The 16,396-nt window shown below is 44.3% G+C and overlaps 1 protein-coding gene across 2 annotated transcripts in view; it reads left to right on the top strand.

Moving 5' to 3' along the window:
* Window positions 1–2,666: 2,666 nt before the first annotated feature.
* Window positions 2,667–16,396, top strand: part of AGK (acylglycerol kinase) — an 87,300-nt gene continuing 73,570 nt past the window's right edge. The window contains exons 1-2 of one of the 2 annotated variants that reach the window (XM_045792493.2): window positions 2,667–2,874; window positions 5,532–5,649. In XM_045792493.2, the coding sequence (XP_045648449.1) occupies window positions 5,549–5,649 (101 nt within the window). In that variant the 5' untranslated portion in view covers window positions 2,667–2,874; window positions 5,532–5,548. Of the gene's footprint in view, window positions 2,875–3,025; window positions 3,232–5,531; window positions 5,650–16,396 lie in introns of those variants that run through there. The other variant, XM_045792494.2, reaches the window with a different exon arrangement.

The following is a 16,396-nucleotide window of genomic DNA, read 5'->3' as shown; positions in this document are numbered from 1 at the left end:
CTCTGATTTTTTGGTCTCCTTCTTAAAAGGACCTTTGTGATTACGTTGGACCTACCTGGATAATCCTGGATAATCTTCCCATCTCAAGAACCTTAACTTAATCACCCCTGCAAAGTATTAATAGATTCCAGGGGTTAAGGACATCCTTAGGGGGTCATTATTCTCTTTACTACAGTGTTTAGTGTTCAGCACCGACACTTTAGATGAAGGGGAGAAGGACACAAGCTTGGGCAGGGGGAGAAGCTGAGCTGGGCTGTATCCGACAGCCTGACCTGACCCTGTGAGCTATGGGGCTCTCAACGATGTTTTGCTTTGGGCCAAATAACCAAGCTTTTGAACTCCCTAGTAGATCAGTCCCTGGATGCGGGCCATCACTGCATTGGAAGCTGTCCCTGGAGGGGCTGTCTCCCCAAGCCACCCCCAGCAGCTGGGACAACAGGGGGCACATCTCCATGTCCAACACTCAGCACTGGTGTCTAACACTGGCAATGATGCCTGAAAAGAGCATTAGAGAAGTTTCCATGTTTTAGCATCATTTGTGTCCTGTCCTCACACATTTACAAGTTACACGCTTAAGATGTGGCTTTCACTATAATCCCTCGTAGGATGGGAGTGAGGGGACAGTGTCGCTCTGGAAATGATTCGAGGCGACAATCGTTAGCTTAACCAAAGGGCCAACGGTAGCCTACCTACAGGGAAAATATTAATAGCATGAGTTATATAACTTCAAAACTAAATGGGATACTGCGACAATGCATTAAAATGTCAGTAAATACGTGTCCTGTAATGGGTACAGTTAGCTCCTAGATGAATTTATGACTAATTTATGACTTAGTCCTCTTGATGTAGCTATTTCCCATTTGCAGGTGACATATCTGAGTCATAGGCCCCCCTGTTTCTATCTATACAAGCATGCAATTTAAGGAGAGAACACAAGGTCTCTTTCAGAGACCTACCATGCCCCCACCACTGCTCCACTCCTCTCTTGCATATGTGATTCTGATCCATGAGATGTCTCATCTTTTCTAGTTTTATAATCTACATAGAAACCTGGGAGTTGTTTCCAGATTTCTCTGCTGGGAACACAACAGGCTGATGTCACCATCCCCATTCACCCCTGTACTGGCCACAGTGAATTGAAGACTTCATATTAAAGAAAGAATGTAAACTAACAAATATGCCCCCATGGCCCCAGGAGCACTTTGCAATTAGGGATGGTCCTGAGTGAGGCCTGCAATGCTATGCATGTCTGTGTTTGTCCTCCATGGAGGGGCTGCCTCTCTCCAGGGGTGTGGTTTTCTCCCAGGTGGCAGAGACCTGTTGCCCTTCTACACAGTTCTGGGCATCTGCCTTGTGATGACTGATCTCTGCACCAGTACATGGCTCCAACTCAAAATCAAGTTTTCCTCTCCTAAGTTTTAAGAAAAAACTTCTTTCTAGATTTTCTGATTGGAAAATCGTGGTACGTTCATCCAAGCAGAACTTTTCTCATTTTTGGAAACCACTGTTTTGCTGAAGCCCTGACGCTTAGTCTGCCCATTGGACCATCTGGCCTGGAGTCCCAGATTTTTCTAGCCTTACAGGGACGCAATTCAGCAACTCATTTTCAAACGCAGATGTTCTAAATAGTTGGGGAAAGAGAAGTGAAAATAACTGTCTCCCATACCTCCGATGTTACAACATTTTATAGCTAGAAGATGTGTTTTATGATGATCTCACTCCCCTGATTTACAGACAGAGCCTGCATTTTTCCTGCGGGAGGGAGAGAAGGGAGCAAGTTCACATGCTCTGTGAGGCCCTGTGAGGATTAGAACCTGGCAGAGTATGCTTTACCGCATCATAACCTCACTGGATGTTCTCATGTTTCCTAAAACATACATGTCGGGCAGGACAGGAAGGATGCGTGCGTATTTGTAGCAAATGGGGAATTTAGAATGCAAGCTCTCTGGAGGCAGGAACCGTGAGGGATGCGCGCTGTGAGCGCACCCCAGTGCCTACCTAGCACACACTCCACACCCTGCAAAGCTGGCTGCCGGAAGGACGGAAGGAAGAAGGTAAGAAAGAAACCTGGATTGACCGGTTTCGTCCCAACACTCATGTGGGGGTAGGGGAGGGCAGAGGTCCTGGTGGGAGGAGGACGGAATTAGAACACCGTGTGGTGGTCAGCACTGGCCCTGGCTTCTCGGTAGCTCTCTGGCTCTCTAGAATTGACTCACTACACCGCGGCCGCAGAGAGACGCTTACAACGTAAACCAGATCGCATCATTCCCCTGGCTGAATCCCCTCAACGCCTTCCCATCCCCTTTGCTGGAACATGCAAACTCCTCACCGGCGCGGCCTGTCCGCCACCGCCCCCAGCTGCCCCGCCCCACCCTGGCCCCCACCTGCCAAACTGCCTCAGGCTTTAGAGCTTTTGCACTGGCTGATCCCTCCCCCAGGCGCTCCCTTCCCGCGGGTCTTGAGGGACCCGCTCCCTCTCCTTCACATCAGTCGCCCCTTCCTCGGAAGGGCTAACTTCGACCGCCTGATTTCGAGTAGTTCTCTCCCACCCACTCCTGTGTATCACGCGGCTCGTTGTTTGTTTCTTCCGTACTTATGATCTAAAGTTGCCCTGTTCATTTATTTTCCGATTTAGTGCCAGGTCCTAGAACTGTTTGCCTTGCTTGGTAGGCTTCCCACAAAACACTGCTGAGCGACAAACGGATGGGTGAAGGGATGCACGGATGAATCAAGGAGCGAAGGAGAAACGCAGGCGGCCCCCGGGCGGCGGAAGGCGCAGCGGAACCCGAGGGCGGCGGCGCGGTTTCCCTTAAAAGCGCGGGGGAAGCTTGAGGGAGCACACAGGAAGGCAGGGCGGCGAGCGGGAGCGGCCGGGTGAGTGGCGCGGGGCCGCGGCGGGGAGCCGGGCGCGGGCCGCTTGGGCGGGGCCGGGCGGAGGGTTAGGGGGCGCGGGACGGAGCCGCGGGAGCCCGCCCGGGCCGGGGGGCCGCGGGGGCCGGGCGTCCGGGCCGCGGGTGCGGGCGGCGGGAGGACGGGAGCCGGGGCCCCGCAGGATGGCGGGGTCCCGGGTGTCCCTCTGGGAGTCAGCTGGCCTGGGTTCTGGGCCCGGAGCTGTCGCTGCCCTGAGTGACCCTTACTCGCTTTTCCCTTTTGGGCTTCGGCTTACTCATGTGCAAAACGGGGAGAATCGTGTCTGATCGATTGATGGATTGATGGGTTCATTCATTCCAGGTGCTTTACTAGGTTGTGTTTGCTAGAGATGCATAGACAGCGCCTACCCGTGAGGGGTTCACAGTCTAGTGAGAAAATCCCCACCTTGCGGGTGAGGAGGTCCCAATACAATTAGAATTTGGGAGTTCTTAAAAAAAACCAAAAAACAAAAAACAACCAACCAGCCGGCCAACCTGCTTCACAGAGGAGAGATGTTAATTTGAACATACAAAATTTAGACTTCAACGGAGATTGAGGAATACGAATTCTGCTGGGTACTTAGAAGGAATATGCATTGTTGGCTCATATATTGCACATTGCCATGACAACTTAAATCCAGAAAAATTTACAGAGTGCATTCACAGTTCTTTCAGATGTGATCTTTTTAGCCAAATGACTTAATCAGAGCAGGTGTCGTATCCTGATCTTACTAATGAGTAATGTGCATCCACAACCCCATCAAATGGGATTTTAACAGCCAGCTGAGTTAATCAGAGCAGGTGGTGTGTTCTCATTTGACTAACAGGGAAAGAGAGGTAGAGGCTAAATGACTTAGCCAGGCTCTCAGTGTCAGGAAGTGATAAAGCCACTCTGGAATCTAGGCCTCAGAATCCTTGCACCACTGCTCATTTCACTACACAACATTGCCCCATGTTTCCACGTTTTTATGCAGGAATCACTATTTTGTGGCAAAAAGGGAGTTCCACTGGATCATGGATGGCCTGTAAACAGACTTTTATCGACTCTCAAATTGTTCTGTAACAGGATTGGCGTTTTCCCGCTTCTACCCTTGCCTTGGTGATTTTTATCTGCACTCAAACTTGACTTCCTTCACACTGACGAGTCCCAAATCTGTATCTTCTACCCAACTTCTCCTAGCTTCAAACTGCTAGAGCCAGACATCCACTGATCATTTGAATATCCCCTTGGATATCCTCCGGTCATCTCAAACTCACGATCTCAACTGGACGCGCCACCTTTCTCCACAAACCTACACTCCATCTAATGATTGAAAACCTCATTCAATCAGTCACCCAAGTACAAACCTGACTTGGTTTCCCCTCTCACCTCCTACAAGTGGGCAAGTGAAGTTTGTAGCCAAGAAGTAGGCTGGTGGTTGGTGGATAGAAAAATTAGGTTCGATGAAGGTGTGGACAGTCATGAAGGAATATCTAGGTTGAGTGTGAGGAAATTGAAGTAAACGGGAAACTTAGCAAGGCCTGTTTGTTAGGATTCTTCTTGGCATTCCTCTGTCTTCAGAGATGATGCTCCTTTCTTCTGGGCTTAGGGAGGGTACTTTATAGATGAGGGTTTTATGACCTATTTCAGGGAAGAAGGGTCAGGTGGGGAGGTCAGAGTGACCTTCCTGCTTCTGCCATTGTCTCAAACTCCTTTAACTTAAAATATCCAATACGCTAAGTTGCCGTATTTTGGGGTAGTATGTCCTGAACCCTGGGACATTCAGCGGGTAGCTGTGAAATGGCTGTTATGTGCCAGATCTTATTTTAGGCCCTGCGGATACAGCAGTGACCAGAACAAGTCCTTACTCTTGTGGAGTTGACATTCCAGGGAGATAAGCTCATAAACAAATTAGCAAATAAGATTCATTAAATAAGTGCTGTGAAGAAAACAAACAAAATAAGGATCTGTAGTGTTGCTTGGTTTTTAGTAAAGTTGTGTGAATTTACTTTGCTTATAGGAGTGCATGAGAGTGTCTGTCCTCAGTGAATAGGACCATGTAAAATTTTATTAGTTTTAGAGGTGAATAGTGCTTATTCTTTGTAATTTGCATGTCTTCGATTACCTAGGAAGTTGAACCGTTTCACACAACTATTTGCATTTGCCCTTTGAATTTTCTGTGCATGTTTGCTGCCTATTTTCCTATTGAGGGGCTAGTGTTTTCCTCTATTTTGAATAAGCCCTTTATAGTATTTATTGTTGAGTCCTTTTATATAATAGACAAATACCCTGAAACAGTGGTATAGTGACTGTAGGGAGAAAGAAAAAGCAGAAAGCCTGGAATTTCCTCTGCATTTCTCTGCTTGCTTCTAATACAGTGAGGTTCAGGTGAGCGGAGAGGGAAGAAGTGAGTTTAGGTAGAAGGAATTGAAGAAAGAAAGAAGAAAGGCAGGTGGGCAGTGAGAAGATAAAGTTGATGAGCCTGGAAGGGAGCAGATGGAAAGAGGCCAGAGAAGTGGTGAGAAGGAACAGGAGTGGCGGAAGGAAAACAGAGAGGACGGGTGGATGGAAGGCAGTCAGGGGGCCTCTACATAGTGAGCTTGGGTACTTACCTTTTTCTTTTTCTGCCTCTGTTAACCTAGGAAATCCTTAGGAGAAGATGACCGTGTTCTTTAAAACACTTAGAAATCATTGGAAGAAAACGACAGCTGGAATCTGTCTGCTGACATGGGGAGGCCATTGGCTGTATGAAAAACACTGGTAAATATCTCCCAGCCCCCACCCCCACCTTCACCTGCAACAACAAAACCATCTAGAAAAAGGGCCTGGGGTCAAAATCTTGCTCAGCTGTGCTAGTCTCTGTAAAACATTGTGGTGTAGAAGAAAAATAAATGTTAAAACTACAAAGACAAAGGCTTCTTGTTGTAACCAGTTCTGGAAAACTTTATAGCAGTGCTATTAGCACTGGAGGACAGTAGATAATAGATTATAGTAGTGAGATCGGAAGCTGAGAGGGACGTCCCCTCCCAAGTTCTTAGTAGACAGGGATTGACCTCCTATGTCTCCTTGCGATTTTATTCCTTCAGTTTCTTACTACAGTCTCTTGATCTGTTACCACTGGTGTTGGCCCCTTGGTGGAATCAGCTTGCTCCAACCCCGGGGCTTTTCCACATTTATACCGTTAGCCTGGGTTAATTTAAATGAGACAGACTTTCACACCTTTTGTTTGAATAAGGAATTCAGGAGCCATGGGTTTTATTAGCCTCCAGGCATGAAGGGAGAAGAAAGTGCCAGAGCTCCCTTCTGGTTTAATGTGGTAGTAAGATTTAAAGGAAGTTTTTGTATAAAAATTATATAAATAATTAAGAGAGCCAATTAAATTGTCGTCTTTTGGGGATTAAGGGTTACATCTTAAGTATTTAACAACATCCTGCAGTCCATCCAGGTCTCTCAAATGACTGCTTCGTTGAACAGAAAACGGCTTTTGTAAAGGACGTCTCCACAGTGGAAAGGAGATTCGTACTGATACTTTTCTAAACTGCCTCCGTTAAACTTCCCTCCGCCAGAGATCATTTTAGGATGAAACATGGTGTCTAATTTTTTTTGCAGCTGTAGATTAAAGGGAACATATCCCCCCACTTCCCCCCCTAAGTATTCTCAAAGCTCAGTGCTTGAATTCTGTTAGCCAGCATGTAAAGAGCAGACCCAAGAAGCTTTAAATTTGTAGTATAAAAAAAAAAGTGGAGAAAAATGTTTCGACAAATGGAGTATGAAATATATAATGTGTGCCTTTTCTCCCTTTTCTGACCACCCTTGAGTCCTTACACCTCCTGCCCCGTGGGAACTAGGATTCCCTTTGCAGGAGCCCCCAGTTCAGGCCGCAGCTAATGCAAGAAGGAAGAACCCCCCCACACCCGGAGGATCGCTGCTGTTTCCGCTGTTAGGTGAAGATTTGAGGGAATAACCACGTGCCCTGCTCAGGATGTCTTGTGGACGCCCTAATAATTAGGTCTGAAACAGCTTGAACAGAAATGCAGTAGGAGCCTGGAGGCCTCATTTTGCTCTTGACATTCCCGGGTGTGTTCAAAATGCAAATCCTTATTGTCCTGTTGCTCTTCCTTTTCTTAAAGTTTTCTCCTGTATTGTGTAGTACTATGTGGTCTTTTTGTTTTAAAATTGTAGTAGAAAACACATAATTTGTCACCTTAGCCATTTGTAAGTTTACAGTCGTAGTGTTAAGTATATTCACATTGCTGTGCAACAGAGCTCTAGAATTGTTTCATCTTACAAAACTGAAACTCTGTGCCCATTAAACACAACTCCCCATTTCCTCTCCCCGCCCCCGGCCCCTGGCAACCACCGTTCTACTTTGTTTCTTTTAGTTTTACTCCTTTAGGTACCTGGGGTAAGTGGCATCATACAGTATTAGTCTTCTGTGACTGGCTTATTTGACTTAGTGTGATGTTCTGAAGGTTCATCACCGTTGTAGCACATGGCAGGCTTTCCTTCTTTTTAAAGGCTGAATATTTTGTTCTATGCATGTACGTAACCACATTGTCTCTATCTGTTCATTGTTGGTGGACGTTCGGGTTGCTTCCATCTCTTGGCTATTGTGAGTAATGCTACTACAGTGAATTTGGGCGTGCAGATATGTCTTCTAGATCTTGTTTTCAATTCTTTTGGGTATATACTCAGCAGTGGGATTGCTGGTTCACAGGGTAGTTCTAATTTTTGAGGAAGCACTACACTGTTTTCCATAGTGGCTGCACCATTTTACAATCCCACTGACTGCAGGAGGCTTCCAGTCTCTCCACATCCTTACCAACACGTGTTACTTTGTTTTTGTTTTAATGGTGGCCGTCCCAATGGGTATGATACAGCATCTTCTGGTTTTGGTTTGCATTTCCCTAACGATTGGTGATGTTGCGCAATGTTTAGACGCCATTTGTTTATCTTTGGAGAAATGTCTGTTCAATTCCTTTGCCCATTTTTAAAAATCAAGTTCCTTGGGTTTTTTTATTTGTTTTTGTTTTGTTTGTTAAGTTATAGGACGACTTTAACCCATTATGAGATACATGATTTGCAGATATTTTCTCCTGTTCCATAGGTTACCTTTTCACTCTGTTGATGGTGTCCTTTGGTGCTCAGAAGCTTTTAAGTTTGATGTAATCCCATTTGTCTATTTCTATTTTTGTTGCCTCTGTTCTTGGTGTCATAAGAAGTCACTGCCAGATCCGATGTTATGAAGCTTTTCCCTTGTGTTTTCTTCTAGGAGTTTTATAGCTTTAGACCTTACATTTAGGTCTTTAATCCGTTTTGGCCCTTTCCCTATTATGTGGTCTTGGTGTCCTTGTCTAACATCAGTTGATCATAAATGTAAGGTATTTACTCACTCACTCACTCACTCACTCACTCTCTGTTCTGTTGGTCTGTATGTTCGTGCCAATACCACCAGCTTTAGTAACTTTGAAATATGTTTTGAAATTAGGAAGTGTGAGGCCTCCAAGTTGGTTCTTTTTCAAGATTCTTCTGGCTAATCTGGGTCCCTTGTGTTCCATATGAATTTAGGATTTTTTTTTCTTTCTGCAAAAAATGCCACTGAGATTTTGATAGGGATTGCATTAAATCTGTGGCTTATTTGGGGTAGTCTGAACATTTTTGTGATATTAAGTCTTCCAATCCACAAACATGCATTTATTGGTGTCTCTAAATTTTGTCAGCAGTGTTTTATAGTTTTTAGTATATAAGTCCTTCACCTTCTTGGGTGAATATTTTATTTTTTGGTGCTGTTGTAAACGGGATGATTTTCTTAATTTCCTTTTTGGATTGTTCATTGTTAGTGTATAAAAACAGTGGATTTTTATATGCTGATTTTGTATTTTGTAACTTTGCTGAATTCTGTTGTTTGGAATTTTCAGATGTCATCTGCAAACAGATAATTTTTCTTCCTTTCCAATTTAGATGCCTTTGATTTCTTTTTCTTGCCTCATTGCTTTGGCTAGGACTTCCAAAACCATATTGAGTAGAAGTGGCAAGATCTTTGCCTTGTTCTGATCTTTGAGAAAAAGCTTTGTTTCTCACTGTTGAGTATGATATCCTCTGTGGGCTTTACCTATGTGGCCTTTGGTTATGTTCATGTAGTTTCTTTTTATTATCTTTTCTGTTTTCTCTATATATCCCCATCCTTTCTACGTGACAGTCTTAACATTCTTTTATATGAATCTAGTTTCTTCCCTGAGAAAATCTTACCTGCGGCTCTCTTGAATAGGAGCTGCCTTGCCCCTTCAAATGGGTTGTAAGGTGCGGTTGGCATTCTCTCAGCCCCTCAGTACCTATTCCAAACCATTAGTCTTCCATCGTCTTATAAACCTCTCTTTTCCTTGTAGGCTCACGTCTGGCTATACCCTATAACTAAACCTCCCAGCCCCCTGGGATCTCCTCTACTTTAGGCTTCAGTGCTGGGTTTACCAGTGTCCTTTCCCTCTGAGTCTTGTTGTCTTCCTGAGTGCTCTGAGTCTAGATGCGGATGACCCGTATAACAGCCTGTCCTTCGCTTTCCCTGACTTCATCTAGTCACAGGATGTCCACTGCTACTCCACCCTCTTGCAGCTCCATCTACCCTTGGTGGCTGAGAACCTTATCATCACTTGCCCCGGTTCCACTTCTGAAATCTGGAGCTCCAGTGTCCCAGTCTCTCATTTCAGTCTGCCATTATTCATTTCCTAACCTTACTCCTCTTTTTCAGTATTACATAGACTTCTTGTCCCTTGGGCCCTCCAGTTTCTTCCAAATCTGTCACTCTTCCCTGCTTTCTTCACTTTTTTCCTATCGTAATTTCTTGATCCAACACATCGCACACTTCTCAGCTGCACTTTTTACATGTCCTCCCTGCCTTTTCAATCTGTCCCTCCTCCTTCTCTTCGCAGGTAGGCCATTTGAATAGGTTTTGTCTGCTTCCTGACCACCTACTCATTCTCTATCCTACCCAGTCTTTGTTAGAATTATTCTCACCGGTTTTAGTTCTCATTCTTTTTGACAGCTCAGCTTTAGACACAGTTGACTGTCCTTGAAGTACTTTCTTTCACTGGCTCCTGTTCTTCCTCCTCGATGTCTGGGTGTTCGTTGCTCTCCTCGTGTTCTCTTCCCCTCCACTCATGCCTGAGGGAAGTGGTTCACTAGGACTCCGCCACAGGCCGTCTTCTCACCTTGTGTCCTCTCCCTGTGTAATCTCCTCTACTCCCAATGCCTGCGGTTTCCAGCTGTCAGGGGTAATTGCAGGTTCGTTTCCATAAAGACCTCTTCGGAGCTCCAGACCAATATATGTCTTCGACTGCTTACTTAACATGTCTGCTTGCCTCAAGCTCAGCGACTGAAAATCAGATCTTTCTTGCCACACCTGCCCTTCTCAGTGATTGGCACCACTCACCATTTTCTAGTTTCCCAAACTGGAAATGTGAACATCACCCCCTGTTTGTGCTTGATCCCCCTTCCCCACATTCGGGTTATGCATCCCAAGCAGATTTTGCCTGTTCTACATCTCTGAATGTGTTTGATTGCTTTTGCCTGTTCCACTGTCACCACCACCATAACGTCATCCCTTGCCTGGATTCTTACAAAATAATCCTAACTGTTCTCTTCTCGCATTTACTCTTGCCTGTTTCTTATCTAATTTCGGGCCCCCCGCCAGAATGATTTTGAAAAAATGCAGATTGCTATTGCATTTAGACTCAACTGTACGTGACTTGGCCCCATGTGTACACATCTCCAGCCTCCCCACATCTACACTTTAGCCTATGGAATGTTCAGGTCACTTTGGAAGAAGTTCACTTTCCATGAAGTTCTGTTTCAGGGTTCCTTGGAGGGCCTTTACCGATGTCGTTCCCTCCTGGAACACTCTTCCTGTCTCTCCTTCCCCAGCCAGCTACCTTTCCTCCAGGTTTCAAACATTATTTCTTCCCCACTCCCTGCACACACGTTTATATTCTTCCTTTCTGTCTCATTGGGTGAGGTCAGCCGTCCTCCTACCCAGGACCAGCCCCTCCAATGCTGATCTCAATCCTGTTCTTTCTCATTGGTTATCCCCTGCCTCACTTCGTCTTTAATCTCGCACCCTACCTACTTTTCCCTCCTACTTGTCGAACTCAGTGGGGCTTGAACGTGTCCTCTCTCAACTTTGTATTTCCATTTATTTACTGCCCTGTCTCTCTTCTTCCATTTATACCATTCTTGAAAGCGTGCACATCTGCAGTCTCTGCCTTCACTTAAGAATAAGCTTAGTACAGTTTGATTTCTCCTTCGTCATTTGATTGAACCCGCTCTTGACAAGGTCTTTAATAGCCTCTTAGTTGTCATGTTCAGTGGATACTTCTCAGTCCATTTCTGTCACATTTGGTTCTCTTTGTATCTTTTTCGTTACCTGCAGGGTGTCTTCTAGCTCTTCTCATCTCTTTGATGTTGGACTCTCCTACATTCCTCGATGCTCATTCCACACACCACCAAGCTGATCGTAATCACACTACTGTTTTCAAGTGTGGTGTATCGATTTTGGAGTCATAGTTATTGTTCTGGTCCTTACTTCTCTTGACATTGTCTGCAAATAGGGGTCCTGGAGTTATATCATACGATCAGCCATCAGAATATTCTTTCCAAAAGAGGAACTCAGATCATGTCCTTCTTCTGCAGATGACCTGTAAATAGCTCTCCAGTGCCTAGAGGACAAAGACCCAGTTCTTCAGTCTGGCACAGAAGGCCCTTTGTGACTCTGCCCTCGTCTTCCTCTCTAGTCTTTTCTTGGTCCCTTCCCGTCCCACCTCCATTGCCCAGAAGCTTGACTTGTGTTCCAGAGGCCTCTAAAAGAAGGCCTGTTCCCTGTTCTCCCTCTCTTTACCTCTGCATGTGTTCTTCCCACCCCCCACAAGCACTTCCACTCTTCTTCTTCACTTGGCTGGTAACTCAGAAAATGTGTCACAGGGGTGGCATTATTAGACGAAGAGGAAAGAAAAACAACAGTTATTCAGCAATGTGTTGAAGAATTATTCTTTATCAGGGTTGGGTTAGTTATTTCTAATCGTACGGTCTCACAGAGGCCTCAGAATCACCTGTGAGAGAGGTAGTAAGATTTCCATGTCCTAGGTTAGGAAATTGAGGCTCAGACAAATTAGTAACTTGGGGGATTTGGACCCAGAGAAATCATACTCAAAACCCCATGTCCTTTGCTGGTGACCACTTTGGAGAACAGTTCTCACTTCAGTGTGTAAGTTCCGCTGTATTGATTAATGACACATACTGTCTTTTAACTGCTTTCATATAACTTTATCAGAACTCTGCTCTTATGTTCCTGTTGCAGCTTTAACTGCTCCAGTGGAATAAAACCCTTAGGACACATTTACTAGCATTTACTGTACATTAGTGGTAAAAACTGAACACGCTGCCCAGGGACCAAGACGCTCATTTCGAAACTTGCTGAGTGTCTTTGATTGTTTCTGTGTGCTCTGTGGGTGTCTTTGTTCATAGCTTTGTCGGACCCCCTTTTTGCTTACTGTTCTCTCCCTTTCACCCTGCCTTTCCCTTTGTAGCCTCCTTACCTGTTTGTAATAAAGAGATGAATATTTTTTCCTAAATTCTCTGAAAATACTGAAACTTATGGCAAAATTGAAAGAATTTTACAATAAACACCTACCTATCTATTACTTGGATTCTAGATTTTACTGTATTTACTTCATCACCCATTCTGTCCATCTGTCCATCCTTCCCTGTCTTACTTTTGGGTGCATTTCAAAGTAATCTGTAGATGTTGGTGCACTTCCACCTAAATGCTTGAGGATGCATATCAGTAATTAGAGTTCAGTATTTGCTTATTGTGTTTCTTCCCCTATGTTATAAAGTTAACACACTATGAAATATACAGATCTTAAGTGTACGTTGGCTGAGTTTTGTCAGGTGCATACGTGTGTCACCAAGATTCCTAGCAAGATACAGAATGTTGCCATCACTCCAGATGTTCTTCATGTCCCTTCATGGTCAGTCCCTGTCCCCTGCCTCCTGACATAATCATTGTGCTGATTTTTTTTTCCCCACCATAGATTCTTTTTTTTTTTTAAAGTTCTAGAACTTTATATACATGGAATAATACATATATTTTTTTAAGATTTTATTCATTTGAGATAGAGTGAGAGCATGAGTTGGGGGAGAGACAGAGGGAGAAGGAGAAGCAGATTCTCCACTGAGTAGAGAGCCCGACACGGGGCTTGATCCTAGGACCCTGAGATAATGACCTGAGCCAAAGGCAGGCCCTTAAGCAACCGAGCCACCCAGGCACCCCACATGCATTCTTTTTTGAAGGGCTTTTTCCTCTCCCCACAGTGGCTTTGAGATTCATCCGCGCTGCTGGATTTATCTGTAGTTCATGCCTTGATACTGCTCAGTAGTATCTAGAAGATAAGCATATAATGATTGTTAATATCTTAGAGAATTTTAAGTTACTTGATTTTGATTTCTAAGACCGGTGACCATCATATCTTAATGTTACTCGTTTTAAAAAACAAATTGTTTTATTATGTGCATTTGACTTTTTTGTTCTCTTTGAAAGGAAAACAATATCTCCTGATAGAGGATTCACATGACAATAATAATTGCCTGTATTTTAACATTGATTTTAAGATTTTAATAAGGGTCATGGTTTTTCTAAGGAAAAGTTTTTTTCTGCAACACAATTTGAAAAAGTTGCACATATTTAGTTTTATCTGCCCCATTTTTGGTTGCTGTCTTGAATTTGTCTTTTGACCCGGGTATTATTTATTTGCAGGCTCTTTTCCGTTGTTACTGTAAGTTTTCTTCTCCCTTGAGAGTTCCTTTCCTTTTTTTTTTTTTTTTTTTTTCCTCCCTTCCCTTCAGTTTCGAGGAAAGAAACCTGTGATGCTTTTCCCTCTGCCTAACTTCCCCACAGCTGGTTGCAGGCATCGACGGGAGCAGCAGGGACTGCTCTCAGGACTCCGTAAGAGCGATTGAAGAGGAGGAAATGACCCTGTTTGCTGAGAGTAAAGAGAACCTAAGTATTGCTCATTCCTCTGCAACTGCTCTTCTTGAGCTTTCTGGGCTCCCTGGGGGAGATTATGTTCCAGGTCCTTTAGTTCATTATGCCAGTAGTTACCTGCAGTCATCCCTCCTCTGTTTGTCACCCTTTTAGTAGCAAAGAATCTGCTAATAAAAAGCGCAGGAGAAAGGAGGCAGCGTAGTATTAAAGCAGACGGAACTGCTTACTTCCTAGCAGCGTGACCTCGGCTCCCTAGCCGTAGGCCCACCCGTATGGAGGGATGCTAACAGTACCTCTCTGGGTCATTGAAGGATCAACTGGGTAACCGTAAAGCTCTTAGCATAGTGCCTGGTAGACCTAAGGGTTCAATCAATGCTAGTAATGGTGAGTAAATTTGATATACTATATGTTCAGTACTTTTTTGAGTTAAAATGAATTACTTCTGGTAACTGGGCAGTGAATGATTCGAGAGACAGCTAGTGGGGAAGGAAGGCAAAGGTCTGCCAGATGGTCTGATAACCTCTCAGTCATATTTATTCCACCGTACACATGTAACAAGACAGCTTGGAAGGTGTAGTTTGAAGACAGAACATAACCACAAAAGAGGCAGGGCTAAGCAGTCACAGCTAGCTTGGTTTGCGCCATCATGCACCTGATTCAAGCTCGGATTGTTCCTTTCATCATGGGGGATCTCGTCCTTGCTTATCCTGGCTCTGGTTTCTCTCCCTGTGATTTTGGTGGGTCAGCCTTGGCACGCATCGCAACTAAAACTCTTGCCTCAGCAGTTAGCAGTAGCCCCGCTCTTGCTCCGTTCTGGCCCCTGGCGTTCGGCCGAGTCCTTTGGCTCTGTGCTCTGGCCCCAGTTCCGCCACCCACCTTGGCCTGTGACCCACGCTCCCCCCTGTTGATGTCTATGGGGTGTCTAGCTTCTCAGCCAGACTTCCTGGTACTTTCTTGGAGATTTTAAAATCCTGTAAACACTGTGCATCCCTCAATATGAAACTTGCGAAGCAAGTATGATACTGTAGTGATGGTCCTGGGTCATGTGTCCCTAGGTTTTTATTAGTATTGGAGTTTTTTCCCTCTGAATATAGAAACAGTAATCTTGATTATTACACATTGACTTTCATAAGCTGGGTGGGAGCCCACCTTTCAAGGTCTGTGGCCAAAAACAATTGCTTAGAAGAAGTAAAAATGGTTGTAAGTTGGCCTTGGGGGGGGGGGGGTTGTGTGTGTTCAGTGTCATTCAGTTTTATTGAGAACTTAGTAATGATATTAATCACTAACACTTAATCAGTGCTTGTCACGTACCAGACACCATTCTAAGCACTTTACGTTTATTAACTCATTTTATCTTCTGAACAACTTTGAGATGGTTATTAATCTCATACTGGCCTGAGATTAATAGCCCTATACAGATGAAGAAACTGAGGGACAGCCAGATGAAGTTATTTGCCCAAGGTCACACGGCTTATAAGTATTAGAGTCATGATTCCAAACCAGGTGGTCCTCGTGTTAACCTCTTGAAATGGCTTCTGTGTCTAAGGGAGCATGAGAACAATGAAGAACCGTAAACCAAGGCTGTCTTCTGCCATAAGCCCCGTAGGACGTAAGACAGATGTTACAATGTAGTGCTTCAAATCTGGGCTTCCGAGCCAGGCGGGTCTGGGTCCGGGCCTTCCGTTTGTCATTTGCTGGATGCGTGACTTTGGGCAGATTATTCCGGCTTGTTAAACTCCACTTTATTCGCCCGTATACTATCTGACAACATTATTGTGACACTTGGGAGATATGCTCACAGCTCCTGGCACAGATTAAAAAAAACAGTTACTTTTGTTAAAGATGTATGAGGCACTCTGTGCTATGTCCTGTTTGAGGGTACAAAGTAAATGTTAGGGGTGCCTAAGAAATAAGGGATTAAGGTTTTTTTATTATGGACATTTTAATCATCTAAAAATTAGGATAATTAATCCCCATGTGTCATCACCCAGCTTCAATAAATATCAACATTTTACTAATCTCATTTCCTTTCCTTTTTTTTTTTTTCTGGAGTATTTTATTTTATTTTATTTTATTTTTAAGATTTTATTTATTTATTCGACAGAGATAGAGACAGCCAGCGAGAGAGGGAACACAAGCGGGGGAGTGGGAGAGGAAGAAGCAGGCTCATAGCAGAGGAGCCTGATGTGGGGCTCGATCCCACAACGCCGGGATCATGCCCTGAGCCGAAGGCAGACGCTTAACGGCTGTGCCACCCAGGCGCCCCTGGAGTATTTTAAAGCAGATTCCAGAAATTCTGGCTTATATACTTTAATAAGTAAGAACTTAAAGAAAATCATGCCCTTATGATGAACCTAACAAAATTAAAAATCTTTTGTGTCCTCTAATATACAGCCTGTTTCTATTTTACCTAGTACCCCGATTCTTTGTTTTATGGTTTTGTTCAAATCAATATCAAAACAAGTTTTCACACAT

This window comes from Ursus americanus, chromosome 3 (genome assembly GCF_024610735.1).
Source record: "Ursus americanus isolate L20-20 chromosome 3, mUrsAme1.1.p, whole genome shotgun sequence".
NCBI lineage: Eukaryota > Metazoa > Chordata > Mammalia > Carnivora > Ursidae > Ursus > Ursus americanus.
Note: the sequence above shows the minus strand (reverse complement) of the source record. Positions and strands in the feature narration are given on the sequence as shown.